This window comes from Lepidochelys kempii, chromosome 10, assembly GCF_965140285.1.
Source record: "Lepidochelys kempii isolate rLepKem1 chromosome 10, rLepKem1.hap1, whole genome shotgun sequence".
NCBI classification, from domain to species: domain Eukaryota; kingdom Metazoa; phylum Chordata; order Testudines; family Cheloniidae; genus Lepidochelys; species Lepidochelys kempii.
This window is the reverse complement of record NC_136389.1, coordinates 6,666,087-6,680,850: the sequence shown is the minus strand read 5'-3', so window position 1 is coordinate 6,680,850 and position 14,764 is coordinate 6,666,087. Positions and strand designations below refer to the sequence as shown.

At 49.4% G+C, this 14,764-nt stretch overlaps 1 protein-coding gene across 5 annotated transcripts in view; it reads right to left on the bottom strand.

Annotated features, from left to right (window-relative positions):
* Nucleotides 1-14,764, bottom strand: part of CACNA1H (calcium voltage-gated channel subunit alpha1 H) — a 178,812-nt gene that overhangs the window by 128,157 nt on the left and 35,891 nt on the right. For all 5 annotated transcript variants that reach the window (XM_073361778.2, XM_078854517.1, XM_078854519.1 and 2 more), the window contains exons 2-4: nucleotides 10,917-11,009; nucleotides 7,542-8,337; nucleotides 384-793 (exon numbers count right to left, since the gene is read on the bottom strand). In XM_073361778.2, the coding sequence (XP_073217879.1) occupies nucleotides 384-793; nucleotides 7,542-8,337; nucleotides 10,917-11,009 (1,299 nt within the window). The remainder of the gene's footprint in view (nucleotides 1-383; nucleotides 794-7,541; nucleotides 8,338-10,916; nucleotides 11,010-14,764) is intronic.

The window sequence follows — 14,764 nt, the reverse complement described above, 5'->3', positions numbered from 1 at the left end:
AGCCTTCACTGGCTTCAGGGTAGAGAGGTGGGGCTTTGGGCGGAACATGGGCAGGGCCACGGCCTGGGCTAGGGGAGGCTTAGCCTCCCCTGGCCTTTGATACCCACCGCCCATGGTTTGAAGGCTCGGACCCCTGCCCTTATTTTCTGTTCTCAGCTGTGAGCAGTTGACAATTCCCTTGCATGTATTCACTATTCAGAAACCATTCCCGTTGCCACTTGCTGTAAGCGGGCGCTTGATCTAGATCACATCAGCTGTTGACGCTCAGACTGTAAAACTCAAAATCCCAGTTGCGTGACTTAGTTTCCTTTCTATGCAAAGCAGCACACGCAGCCCAACAAAAAGAAAAGGAAAGCAACAGTCATTGGGGCGAGTTTACTCACCTGCTCGTGATACTCAATTCCCATGCTCAGCGTGTTGATCAGAATGGCGATCATAATCCCCCGGTTGAAATACTTGCTCTCCACAATCCTTTTCAGCTTGTTGCCAAAAGCCACCCAAAGTCTAGTGACTTTATTCCTCTCCTTTGGTTTCTTCTTCTTCCTCTTCTTATTCCTCTGCTGCTGGATCTGATCTCTTTGGTCTCCGTGCCTCAGGTCCTGCGTGAATTCGTAGACGCCGTTGTTGTCAGAGTCGTAGCTGTCGGACTCACTGAACTCAAACTCGGGATCCTCCAGGATGTTAGCACAGTAGGGGCAGTTCTGGAGTTCGCAAGTCAGGGTGCTGGGCTGGGGGCTGGGCAGAGGGCACGGCATGTTCAAACCCGACAGCCTGCTGGAAGTCCTACACAGACCTGCAATCAAGGGACACGCACAGGGTCAGCAGCGGAATTAACTCCCACCTTACTCCCACAATCTCCTGTTTTCCATGGACATGTCATCTTATAACAAACAAGATGGATCTGCTCTAGCTCCATCAGACATCACGGGCTTGATGCTAGGCTCCCTGGGGGAGGTTCTTCGGCCCGTGCCATTCAGGAAGTCAGACTGGGTGCTCATAATGGTCCCTGCTGGCCTTCAAATCTATAACGGCCTCTAATTTGGTCCAACTTTTTCCATAGTCTCCCCTTTTATCCCTGTCTCCCCTCCTTCAAGTTCCACAAGTACCCCTTAGCTTCCTTGCTTCAGCTCTCTAGCCCTAGATAGGGCAGTTCTCCCCCAGCACATGGTGATCTCTTTGCACTCTGCTGCAGGTGAGTGGCATACCGCACACTTTCCATTCACTTTTATTAAACCCAATGATCTATCATTAATGGCAATCCTAGTGCTGCCTGAAAATTATGCCAGATTTAGAGGACCCTTCAATTCCCATAACAAGCCAAGTTAAGGAGAGGAGGGGAGAGGCATGGGGGGGAACAAGGACGGCTACCAATTAAACATCTCAGCAGTGGCTGCTTTGATGTCTCCTCACCCCTCCTTTCCTTTCAAGCATTTTTTGAAAGGTTCATTTGAATTTCTTGCAGTCATGGCACAGCGGGAGTTGTGGCTATTTCGAACGGGCGTGCAAGGGCTGGATTTTTTAATCTAATCTGTAACAGTGTTTGCTGGCGTGGGGAGAAAATGGGGCAGCCCTCCCAGAAGCTGGACACGGTGGTGGTGCTGCCTACCCAGCATGGAGAGGATGTGCCTAACCAGGAGGTCTTTACAGACCAACGCAATGAGCCACTGGAGATGAATTGACTTGAACCTTCACCCGAACGGAACCTGAACCAGACTCATGTGCGAGAGTCAGATAAATACAGGGCAGGCAACAGCACGGTAACGCTCCCCTCCTACATAACGTGCTTGGTGGGAAGGGATCAGCTTGGAGGGAAGAGGGTAGTTCAGCTCCTGAGCATGCTCAGACAGTGGCCTGTGTGCTGAATCTGCCAAGAAAGGGGCTAACAGCCAGTTCTGGGGATGCGGATGAGTGATTTTGGGTGCCTGCCGGGAGATACCATAAAGGAGCCTGATCTTCAAAGGCCCTTTCTTAAAGTCCCTTGTGAGGTCCCTCAAGTTGGGCACCAAAGTCAACTCGTCATGTTTGAAGAGCTTGGCCCTCTCCACTGAGAAAAAGACTGCAACCCACCAACTCATTTCAGGGAGGCCACCCAAGAGCCATCAGATAATAATGGCTGTGGGCCTAAAACACAACACGTCATGATTTAGACCCCTGCTGTCTAATACTCCAGAAGGTGACAGAAAAAGCCATCACTTCACTCACAAGGTCTGAAAGTTGGGTTACGATGAGAAATTGAAAGACTGGCTGCTTCACTGAACCTTACCCAGAAATCACAGGCCCGCAAAACTGGGCTGATCACCTCAGGAGAATGGGCTCTCTGGAGATTTCTGGTAATCATGCCAAAGATCCCAAGAGGTCAGAGGTATTTTCCCTCTCCCCCTGACTCCACACGCTAGGCCATGTCAGCCCCTCTCTTTGCTAATTTACACAGTGATTTAGAAATGCAGAAGCAGATCCGAGGAGAAATGACCACGCAGCTGCTTTGGCACTACGCATGCTAGAGCACATGGCTCGTGCCTCCTAAATGCTATCAAAGTGTTAACAATGATACAAAAAAACACTGGCTCCGCAGATGTCTTCAGAGCACCAGAGTCTCCTTGGCTGCCTGCTCAAATAACCTCACAGCATTGCAGGGCACACGCACTCTTAGGAACAGACTGTACTTCATTTTGCTCAATTCCACAGCACAAAAAAGGAGAATACGCTCCCCCAATCACATCCCTTCTCGATTACACCAGGCCCCTTCTCAGACAGGACTGTGAGCTCCCCGGCCCTTAATGCCTTGCTAATGCACCCAACTATCTTTCAAGTGTTTCTGTTTAGCACATGGCTTGCCAGGATTGGATTCCACTCTGTTCCTTCTTCCCACCTGGGAAGGTGCAGGGAGATAAGTGAGGCAGCCCTTTTGACTAGTCCGATTGAGATGGAAGCCAGGAATGCCAGATGGAGCTCACCAACCGGCTTCAGTGTCTAATCCCTCCAGCATGGGGAGGGATCTAGCACGGGTCCATCACTGAGCACCGGCTGGAGCCACTTCTCAGCAGCTGTGAGACACCTCGGCGTAGCGTCACGCTCTATTTTTTGAAGCAAGGACCAGCCGTGGTGGAATTATTAGTCACCAGCAGTTGCAAGTAGAGGGAACTTCTTGCTTAATTGGATCAATTTAAATACTCCTTTCCCTCCTTCTTAACGTGCCTCTCCAGCTGTTTTAGTGTCCCTGCAAATATTTCTTGGGGTGATGGTGTTGAAGGGAGTCACCTCCCTTTCTTCCCATTTCAAGGCCTCCCCAACCCCACACAACTGCTGTCTGCCGCCACCTTCAAGTAGGGTTGCTAACTTTCTAATTGCACAAAACCAAATTCCCTAGTCCCGCTCCCTTTTGTGCCCCTTCCCCAAGACTCTGCCCCTGCCCCAAGGCCCCACCCCCACTCATTCCATCACCCCCCCATTGTTCACTCTCTCCCACCCTTCACTTACTTGCTCATTTTCTCCGAGCTGGGGCTGAGGGGTTTGGAGTGCGGGAAGGGGTTTCCGAGCTGGGGCAGAGGGTTGAGGCACGGGAGGGAGTTCAGGCTGCAGGCTCTGGGTGGAAGTTTGGGTGAGGGAGAGGACTCAGGGCTGGAGCAGGGAGTTGGGGTGCGGGAGGGAGTGAGGGGTGCGAGCTCCGGGAGGAAGTTTGGGTGCGGGAGGGGACTCAGGGCTGGACCAGAGGGCTGGGGAGGCGGTGAGGGGTGCGGGCTCTGGGCAGCGCTGACCTCAGGTGGCTCCCTGGAAGTGGCAACATGTTTCTCGGCGGTGAGGTGCAGCCAGGCGGCTCTGTGTGGTGCACGCTGCCTTCGCCTGCAAGCACCACCTCCGCAGCTCCCACGGGCTGCAGTTCCCGGCCAATAGGAGCTGCGGAGCTGGCACTCAGGGCAGGGGCCATGCCTCTGCCTCAGAGCCAAGGGACATCTCGCTGCTTCTGAGGAGCCGTGCGGAGCCCGGTAGGGAGAGCCTGCCTAAGCCCTGTTGCGCCGCCAACCGGACTTTTGATGGACTTTTGTGGTGCTGACCGGAGCCATCAGGATCCCCTTTTGACCAGGTGTTCCAGTCGAAAACCAGACACCTGGCAACCCTACCTTCAAGCTGTCTGGCCACGGGGTAAGGCAAGCCATTCAGACAATTTTAAGCCAGACAATCCCGTTTTTAAATGGTTTGTCCAGTGTCACGGCTGGAGGATGCCATGCATGTGAGGGATGAGGTAGCTTGCTCTTCAAAATGGAGCCCTCATGTGGCGTGACCTCACGCTGGTAGAGGTGGGGTCATGCTGGGGGGAGGCTGACACTATTCCTGGAAGTACGAAAATGTCCGGTGTTCTGGGGCTGCATGAGTGGCCACCCTACCAATGGGATAGGGATCGGACATTAGACTGGTCAAGCTGGAAATCAGATTTGGAAGCTGAGGAGGCAAGAGTAGATATGTGCTCATCTGGGTGGCTTTGAGTCACAGGGATTTCCACCAGGAATTCCACTCGACTTTCCTTCCCCCTAGAAACATCCCCCTTGCAAGTGACCAAGAGATGCCTGATAACCATCTTCTTTACTTCCTATTGTCAACTGTTCTGCAGCATTGCAGTTCACTGACAAGCAGCTGCCGTGTTCCACCCTGTAGGGGGCTGCACTTCAGCGAGTGATGATACGATTCTGGTAGAGTATATAAAGCACTTTGGTATCCTTAGGGTTGAAAGGGCCTCTATACACACAGGGTATTATTATTAATGGCATTATTAATAGCAAGGTCTTCGAAGAATGCTGAGCCAAATTAAAATCCAGTGACGTCACTGGTGTTCCCCTGAATTCACGTGGGTGTTAAGTGAAAGGTGAATCCGGCACTGCCTTATCTCCCATAAAAGCACAGAGAACGGGGCTCTTTGTGCACATCAGCAGGACCAACCTCTGGCTTGGACTGTGAGTTTCAAGCAACGGCCTTGGAACCATTTCTTTGCTTTCAACTTCCAGGAGCGTGGGCTTTTATCTCAAAGGAAATACAGATTCTCACACTCTAGCCTTCGTTAACTTATAGAGTTAAGGCCATGCCATTGATGAATATAAAACCCTTGCATAAGCAACAGAAGAACGTTACAACGAACCCCTCTTGTCCCTGAGCATTTTAAAAGGGTGCAAGTGTCCAGTGAATGTAATTTATATAAATAATTTCATGAGCTTTACCCGTTTGTGCATTCAGTTCAAAACAACGACATGGAAAAAGTCACCCAACATATTTCACAGACGACCTTAAATCAGACCCACAAGACATACTTAGTACTCTTAACAGCTACATCACTAGTATAAATAGTTGTGTGTGTACATGCGTGGATGAATATAAACTATACTGACAGCCACAAACATAAAAGATCACGAGACTGACTTAGAAATTATGAGATTTTAAAAATAATAATGTGGGGTCTTTTTATGTACTTTTTGTAGTTTTAGACTTTAGAGTTCAAGTTTTCCATCTTTTCTCTGCCACCTTGAGGGCTAGACACTGTTTTTTTTAAAAAAAGGAAGCTAAGAGTCTCTCATAATCCCATGATTCCAGCAGCTGGGGTTTTAAGAAAAGCAACAAATATTATGAAACTCACAATAAAACCGTGAGAGTCAGCAATGCTGAATGAGGCCACACACAACGTACAATTAGGGATACGTATGTTGAAAGAGTTCATGAGATGTGTGTGTGTTCAACATTAATGCTGTCCTTTCCCTGATTTAAAAGAGCTCTGAGTCTGCAGTAGCTTTGCAGCCCTGTACATTCCCCTGTGCAGGGAGAAACGGAAGATGAGGACGATTAGAGGATCCAAACTTATGTGGCTCTGCTGCTCCCACACCCCTCTGTTGAGTACGAGCATAGGCAACCATATCGCTCCCCACTGCACAGCAGAACCCCACAGGTTCTGCTGCCAGGGGGTCCACCGTGGAAGCAAGAGCGGGTTTTGGGGGTCTCTGTAAGAAGCTTCTTTTTCCATCTTTCTTTTCATTTACAGAGATTCATTTTCCTGTCCCCTTTTGGACTTGCGAATGAGCACATGGAATGGTGCAGCATGTAGAGTGGGCTCTCCCCTTTTAACCAAAGCCTCGAGAAACGTGCCCGAACGTGGGGCAAAACTCATGCAGCGTAGATGGCTGACATCCAAGCTTTCCTTGGAAGCCAGCTGCCCAGGAGGATATGCACAGAACAGCAAGAGAAACTACTCCAAAGGCAGCGGTTTACTTTGATAAATCAGTTTATCAGAGGCTGACAAGGAGCGAGACCGAGGGTTCGCAACATCAGGGACAAAAGATCAGAGATCGGAAATAAACGAAGCCACCAGGGCTGGCTGCTTCTGCTCGGAGCAGAACCTGCCAGGCTGCTGATTTGGAGGACCAGATGCTTTACAGTACCTTTCCTCTCGTCCATTCTATCCTCATTCATCACTGCCACACTGGAGACCAGATTCCAGGCAGTGGGTTTTCATTTTGGGTGGGAGTGAGGAGGGAAACTCAAGGGAACACTGTTCTCTGGGTGAAAAGCGACCAGCTGTTTGTTTCATAGCAGTGAGAAAGAGGCGGGCAGTCTTGCTGAGGGCTCACTGTCTGCGCATTCACGCAGTTTCAAACCAGCCAGCAAGCAGAAGGCAGGGCATAACAAAGTGTACAGTCCAGAACTTGCCTTATTCCTGGCTTCTCTGCTTACACTGTTCAGGAAATCTCCTATGTGGACCTATCTGCTCTCCAGTTAGCGCCCCATACCTTTCATGGCTTTGCCCTCATGTCACTGCTCCGGAGATTTCATCCGTTCCCCCCACTTGTCCCAATACAGCCTCCATGATTAACAATCCCTGATTCTTTCCTGTACTTGCAGCAGGTCTCAGTGTGGGCAAGGGGGCATTTTATATGGCAACAAACAGACAAACAAATATAAAATAGGAGCCCAAAGTACATCCTGTTCTGAACCCAATTTTGCAGGGACAAGCTCCTGGAAATCAGAGGGGAGAGGGACCGGGGAGAAAGGCTTCAAGTTTACAGCTGCACTAGTGCAACCTCATTGACCCAAACCCTGCAGTCTGCCCAGGATTCCCCACTAGCTTAAGAGAGGACTGTGGCTCTTCATGAGAAACAGTCAAACTGATTCTGACGGACTAAGAACCAGGCTGACCCTTCACCCACAGCTACGCGCTGGCTTCACTTTTTCTCCCCAGGATTTTTATTTTCCTCTGGGTTTCAACAGGGCCCCAATACAAAGCCTGTTCTCTCTCTTCAGCCTCCATTTTGCAGAACCAAGAAGTTGGGCTAGTCCTGATGTGCTTTAGACAAGCATGCAAACTCTTGGGTGGTTGGCTACCCTGAACCTGAACTCCGACCCCTGTGAGGTTCACCCATCCTCAGTTAGAAGAAAGGTCGGAGCTCACATGAAGATATGAAATTGGGCTCTAGTTTGCCCTTGAAGACCCTTTCCTACAAATCCCATCTGACCATTCGCCCCTTGTCCACTAATTCCAAGCAGGATGTCAAATCCTTTGTTCTTACCATGCTCTCCCATCAGTTGATGGAGCTTCTCAAAAGGAGCTGCATTCACACTCACAGGGCTATTAACCATGGCCACAGGGGGGCTGCCACTTTCCTTCCCTTTGGGTACCGGGGCAGAACTGGCTTTGCTAGCTGGAGAAGGCAAGATGGTTGGATAATTCATATTGCCATGGTTGGTGGTGAGCCCAGCGGTCAGTTTAATACTTGCAGAGGCATTGGAAGACTTGCATTTCACCTGGGGTCCTTCGACGTGGCAGTCGGCATGGTAAATGCTATGGACAGACTCTGAATCCACATGAGGAGGAGGGCTATGCAGGTTGGGGGCTGGAGATGGAAGCATCAGTTGGCTCCCAGACTTCATGGCCTTCAGCTCCAGGTCACAGATCTCAGGGTTGGAGCGGAGCCCCCGAGGGCTCCCATTGCTGACGTGGTAGTGATGGTGATGGTGGTGATGAATATGGTGGTGAATGAGGTGGTGGATGGAGGTGATGCGTTTTTTGCTTCTGCGGCTTTGCCCACTGGGGGCGCTGTTGGGGGTGACCTTTTTCCGGCGCTTGCTCTGCCAGTTGTTGTACAGGCGTAACGTCCGCCGCTTTACCTTCCTGAAGATGTGGCAGATATATTTGAGAAGCTCATCGTAGCAGCTGCCCGGCTCCGAGAAGCTGGCGATTGTGCTGTCGTTGGAGAGGTAGCGGGCACGCTGCTCCTTCATCAGCTGGTTCTCTCGCTGCTTTGTTTCAGAAAACTGTGTTGCTATCACAACCAGGCACAAGTTAATCATGAAGAAAGAGCCCACCTGGGGAAGCCAAGAAGAGAGGAATCAGCAATTTTACCAAGAGGCACCCACCAAACACACTCAATTGCCCCAGGGGAGTCACAAGATTTGCTGGGCTCATTTTAATATCAGGATTTGACCATCATGCTGAATACCCAGGACTGCTGTTGGAGAACCAAGTGCTGTATTAATTAATTTGCAGGTAAGCTCTTTTAAGCTATTTCAGAGGCAACGAGGGAGATCTTTACTTTTAAACACCCGGCCCTCAAACCCTAGACTGACATAGGTTATTGTGGGACTTGCAAAACAAAATTTAACCAAAGGACTGCCGAGAAGTACGCCACTTAATTAGCAAGCAGCTGGCCAACGTGCAGAGCGGAAGTTCTGTAGTCTGTGTTTCACTCTCTCTCTTGTACTGGAACTGCCAATATTTCCTCTTTTCCTTTTAACTAACTTACCTATTGGCATGATGTACTCTGATGTCTGAGACACCAGCCAGGATTCAAACCCCCCATTTGGAGAGTCCTTTCAGGTTTAGTCCCTCGTGACAAAGAGTAAAGGTGCTCCAGCAGAGAAGCAGTTAATAAATGCCTGCCAACCACATAGCTGATCCGCGCAGGGTCATAAAAGGAAAGGGGAAGCTGGTGCTAAGACAAAGGGAACGCCTACACTGGAGCTGTAATTTCCAGCTTGGGTAGACATACCTGCGCTAGCTCTGACCAAGACAGTACACTAAAAATACCGTGTAGCTGCGGTGGTGCAGGCAGCGGGAAGGGCTAGCGGCCCCAGTACAATCCCACCCAAAACCCCTTGGAATGTACTCAGGTGTCCAGCCCATCCTGCCGCTTGTGCCACGGTGGCTACACTGCTATTTTTAGTGTGCTGACTCAATCAAAGCTAGTGCACCTACAGCTACCTGTGCTGGAAATTACACCCCCAGCTGCAGTGTAGGCATCACCCACTCTCCTCCCAGCTGGCTGACGCTGGGAAGTCCTTGTGTAGTCGCTACCCAGAGTTTGAGTCGAGGCGGTCTGAGTCAGAGGTTTGTCTCTCGAAATAAAGCAAGGCCTGAGGCAAGAGTTGTGAAATAACCTGCAGAGTTGGGATCTTTATTGGCCCTTCTCCAGCCAGTGAGTCCGCTCACTGGCCTACCCCCACTCGGAGCTGTATATGCATATTCATCTACACGTACAGGTGCCCAGAGACACTGCCACAGGTGCGCTGAAATCAGTCATTAACCAAAATGAAATCAGTAAATAAAAGCACCACTTGATGTCTGGTCTTTCTATGTACGTGTGTCCGAACGAAACACTTACCGTCTGTGTTCGGACAGTAGCTAGGATGCAGACTAAGACCCTTCTCCAGTCCGGTGACTTACATTTCATGGTCAAGAACAAAGCTCTACTTGCTTTCTATTCAGGTCACATTGCCTGATGGGAACATAGTATCCCTCTAAGAGGAGGGAGACAGGGCTAGCCAAGGGTAGTGGCACTTATAAGGAATTGTGAGGTTCTCCACAAGGACAGACCACAACTGACCCCCTCTCTTTGCTTTGCTGAAGGCCATGCTGGTGGATACGGTGTCATGCTGGCTTTGCCCCTTCTCTCCCTGCCCCTCCCTCTCACTTCCCTGGTTAGCACGCTGCAAAAGATCAACCTCAGGGAAACGTCCAGCATTCCTGTTCCGAGAACCAATGCACCGAGACTTAAAGTGACTCACATCAAGAGGTAGACTCAAGGTGCTGTTGCCTGTGTGCTGGGCTCAGCAGAAAATCTATGGCTTTAATCTGGGCCATTGTTCTATGCCTCCTCTGGAGAAATCACTGGGTTACTGATGTGCAGTGAAAATCTCCAGTCTTTAACTTCAGCCTGGGCGCTCTCTGGGAAGAACGAAGGGTGCCACCCTCGGTCCCAATTAGTCACCTTCTGGTTTTGCTGATGGGCTATGAACACGCAGAAATGTTCGAGGGAGTCCCGAATGGAAGCCCAGGTCTCCTGGTTCCCAGCCCTATGCACTAACCACCAGAGCACAGCAGCCTCAAAGCAAGTGCATGTACTTCTGTAAGTGTTGGAAATTATACCTATAGCTGCTGTGTAGATGTCTCAGGACATCTTGCTGCAGACATTTCTGCTAATAATCCGGCATCTGGGGTTCTACACAAATAGTTCCTTTCTAATACAAACAGATTGCCTTCTGGAATGTCAAGGAGGCTAGGGAGTGGGAAGCAAGAGACGTGTGCTGCTTATTCTCATTAGCAGTCCTGGCAACAAGACACAACAGCCAGGAGAAGTCAAGGTTATAAGATCGAGACTCGGAGAGCAAGAGAGAGGGAGGGGAGGGGCCTATATGGTTTGACAAGCCGCAGCAATGCATCCTATACGTTGCTAGGCAGGACAAAGCTTTTTGTGGCATAATCTCCCACCCGCAGCGTAAAACCACCTTTATGATGACACCCAGGGTTTGCAGAGTGTCCTCGTGGCCCGAATGACATGCTGATGGGGCCATAATCACAACACCTGGCTCTTCTCCAGGAAAGGGCCCTTACACAACTTTACCAATGAGGGGCGGGGGAGTGCGCGTGTCCAGTGAGTCATACTTACTATTATAAGCAATATAAAATATATAAAATTGTAAAAAGAATGCGCATCCATAACATAATACATGATGTCAACCCATCCTTCCAGGGTTATAACCTACGGGGAGAGAAAGAAGAGGAAAAAAGAATAAGTTACAATTAGGATCAGAGTTAATGTCAAACTTCTTGCGGACGCCTGTTACTTATCACTTCGCAAAGTCGGTCACTGTTCTCGCAGTAATTCTTTCCTCGCTGGCTTAGCATCACAGTAATAAGTGCTACACATGTGGCCAAGAGACTGGCCTAAGGTTTCAAAGGAATCAAGCATGATTCAAACTGATAAAACAACACAATGAAACAGCCGGAGCACGGGTTCAGAGCCAGCGCAAAGCAGAACTTAGAGAAGGCCCTGCAGCAAAGCTACAGACAGGGACATGAAATCTACCTTGGTCTGTTGGTTCCGTTGCCCTTAAAGTGAGATGCTCCTGATTTTAAAGAGGTTTTATTTTTTTACCTCAGTTCTTTGCAATATCTACTCCAAAGCTGACTATTAAAATCACATTATTGTTGGCACCGTGGCAAACTGAACGAAAGAAAGTTACTTAAATTAAATGGTGAATCAATTACATCCTTGTGTTTTCAATCTCTTATTCCTTAGGAAAGGAGCTGAGGATTTAATTAACACTAAGCAGCCAGTGTTCAGAGCAAAGTAACAGCCGCTGCATCATCCAAGCTATTTATTTAATTAAAATGCAGCCGCACATTCATTCAACATTTCACGCCCTGTGCTGGATCTGATCCTGCCTTCTTTGCACAACCAATACACCTGTTTCTGAATTTACTGGCGGTAAACTAGAGCCAGGGCCAAATTTTGTCCTCGGTTACACACCAGCCTTTGGACTAGCTCCATTCGGACTTAGATGATATTCCTCCAGAGTTACACCACATTTGAAATGGGGTAAATGAGATCCTTGATGGCCCTACAGTTACTCTTGATTGACACTGGTGTGAATGAGATCAGAATCAGGCCTAATGTGCGTATAGGCATATCTGCAGGTAGATTATAAAAGGACTCTGTAAAAAGTGCTGGTGACAGCCATTGAGAGAGAGTCAGTCTGACTTCTTCCACATTAGTTGGTATTGTATAAGTAGCCTTAAAGTGGGAGTATGGCATGTGCAAGGAATATAGGGTATGTCTACACTGCAATGTAAACCCAGGGTTCAAACTCAAGCTCAAGCCTAACCCGCCTTCTGTCTGCACACAAATCACACTAACCCAGGGCTTGGACCCAGGATCTCAGGACACCAAAGGGATGAAGGTTCTGACCCTGAGTCAAGCCAGGATCCAGGGTTCAAACCCTATTGCTCTGCAGTGTAGACGCAGCCCCACTGGACTTGTGCTTTGGGAGCCTGTCAATCCTATGGGCCAACTTTCTTTGTCTTCTGGACAGTCAAGTTTTCCCATGCTGCACCACGAACAAAGGGCTAGAGTGGCCACATTTTGGGAGGGCGCAAGGAAATCTGGGATATTGGTGGTTGGATTCAGGTCTGCGTATTGCAGTGTGGGTGCTGGAGTCCTGGGTTCGGGCCCAGGTTAGAAAATTCCTAACCTAGGTTTGACAATCAGTGTAGATGCTCAAGCCCTGGGTTCGCTAACCCAGAGTCCGCTGACTTGAGGTCCACTAACCCTGAGCCTACATTGCAGCGTAGACATTCCCATTGATATGTACATCCTTTCCTCCTTTGTTTTTCTAATGGAGCTGAAATAAACATGGGTCTTTGTTGTTTGATTTTATAAGCAACAGCATAACCGTTAGTGTTCTCACAACACTGGTACCCATGATCACCCCAAACCTGGTGGAATAGAAAGTTTCCATCATCTTGCCCCATCACTTCACTCTCCCTTGGTTTACACATGTGCTGAAGGGAAGATAGTTTAAAGAGACAGAAAACTACACACACCTGATTCTCTTCTCACTTCAGTCACTGGAAGTCAAGAGTAACTCTATCTGATTCAACAGTGTAAAACTGACGTGACAGCAGGCTCAGGCTCTGAATCTGCTGTTTTCTGCCTTGTGTTGAATGTGGATGAAACATTTGCACAGAACAAAATTTCTTTCATCTGAGTCCCTGGCAGGCATGTGCCATGCCAGGAAGAGGATCGTCTCCAGCACTAATTGCTTGTGCTATTTCACAGGGAATCCAAGGAACTTAAGTTGGCAGCCAGCATGGTAATACAGTAAAAGCTTTGTTATCCGGCATGTTGGGGGCATGGAGGGTGCTGGTTAGTCAAAAATTCCGGTTAACTAAGAGTTATACTTACCAATGGAGGGAGGGAGGTTGGATGCAGGAGGGGGCTTAGGGCTGGGGCACGGGAGGGGGTGCGTGGCGTGGGCTCTGGGAGGGAGTTTGGTGTGGGGGGGGCTGGGGCAGGGGTTGGGGCACTGGAGGGGTTTTGGGGTGCCGGATCCGGTCAGCTCTTTCCTCTGGCAGCTCCCCGCAAGTGGTGACATGTCCCTTGGCTCCTAGGCAGAGGCGCGGCCAGGCAGCTCTACGCGTTGCGTCCGCGCAGGCACCACCCCCACAGCTCCCATTGGCCACGCTTCCTGGACAATGGGAGCTGTGGAGCCAGCACTCGGGGCCGGGCACAGGCAGTGCACGGAGCCCCCATGGTCGTTCCTCTGCCTAGGAGCAGTAGAACCATGTCGCTGTTTCCGGAGAGCCACATAGAGCCAAGCAGGGAGCTTGCCAGCCCTGTGCCAACCGGACTTTTAACAGCCCAGTCAGTGGTGCTGACAGGAGCCGCCAGGGTCCCTTTTTGACCAGGTGTTCCGGTCGAAAGCTGGACACCCGGCAACCCTATTGAAGATTTGTATTGGGAGATATCAGAAATACCGGTTTCTAGAGCTTTTTGGTCGATAAAGTGCAAGAGAACACAGCTTTTAATGTATATCAAACTGCTGCCAGTTACCCAAGAAGGCAGGCTCCACTGTAGTGCTCAAGGTTTTATTTGATACCCTCTCTCCCTTCTTTCAATGAGTCTTTTGGAGTCACGCTGTAACAGCTGTGGTAACAGGTGTTCTATCCACTTGGTGATGAAAAATGAGCCCAGGGACCCAAAACATATTGGCTGTACCTCTTCACTGAATTGGATTTTGGCTGGCAAACCTCAAATCGAATGTAGTAAAATGATTAAACGGCAGAGGCATCTCAACGACGGCCACTCTGCGGTCAAGTGCTTGGGGCACTATGAAGTGCAGTGCCTGAGAAACAGCTTCAGGAACTCGGGAGCGTGTGTGGTGAGGGAGAACTGAATCTACATTAATAGCGGGGTTTTTTTCTCGTGCATTACACATCATTTCCAGTTGCTGTCAATCGACACACCAGATTTCTGCTGCAGCGGGCCGAAAACACTCACCCAGCTCCCAGAATATTCAAGATGTAATTAGGACTTGCATTGCTGAGCCGCTTGTAAAATAACATGATGCAGACCGATAGGTGTGACTGGCTCCAGGTGGATTCATTCTCACAATGCACACACAATGTCAAATGCAGAAATACCCTTGGAAAATTTATTCCTGAGGGATTTCTAAGGTGGTTGGAACCAGGAACCACTGGAAATCTCATCAGCAACCTTGGTCCTCACAAGATGTCCAGCTCCTTTTTCTAATCATACAGGTAGGGCAAAATCCACCACGTGGATGCTTGTCTGAGCTGAAAGAAGCCTCTATACTTTTAGAGCCTCTCATTTACACTAAGGCCCCATTAGGCAACGCTGGCAGAGTAAAGGCTCAATGTGAGTTGAAATAGAATTTTCACCTGTTTTAATATAGGGAGAATCAGGCTCCAGGGCTTTTGTCCATCACTGGTTTA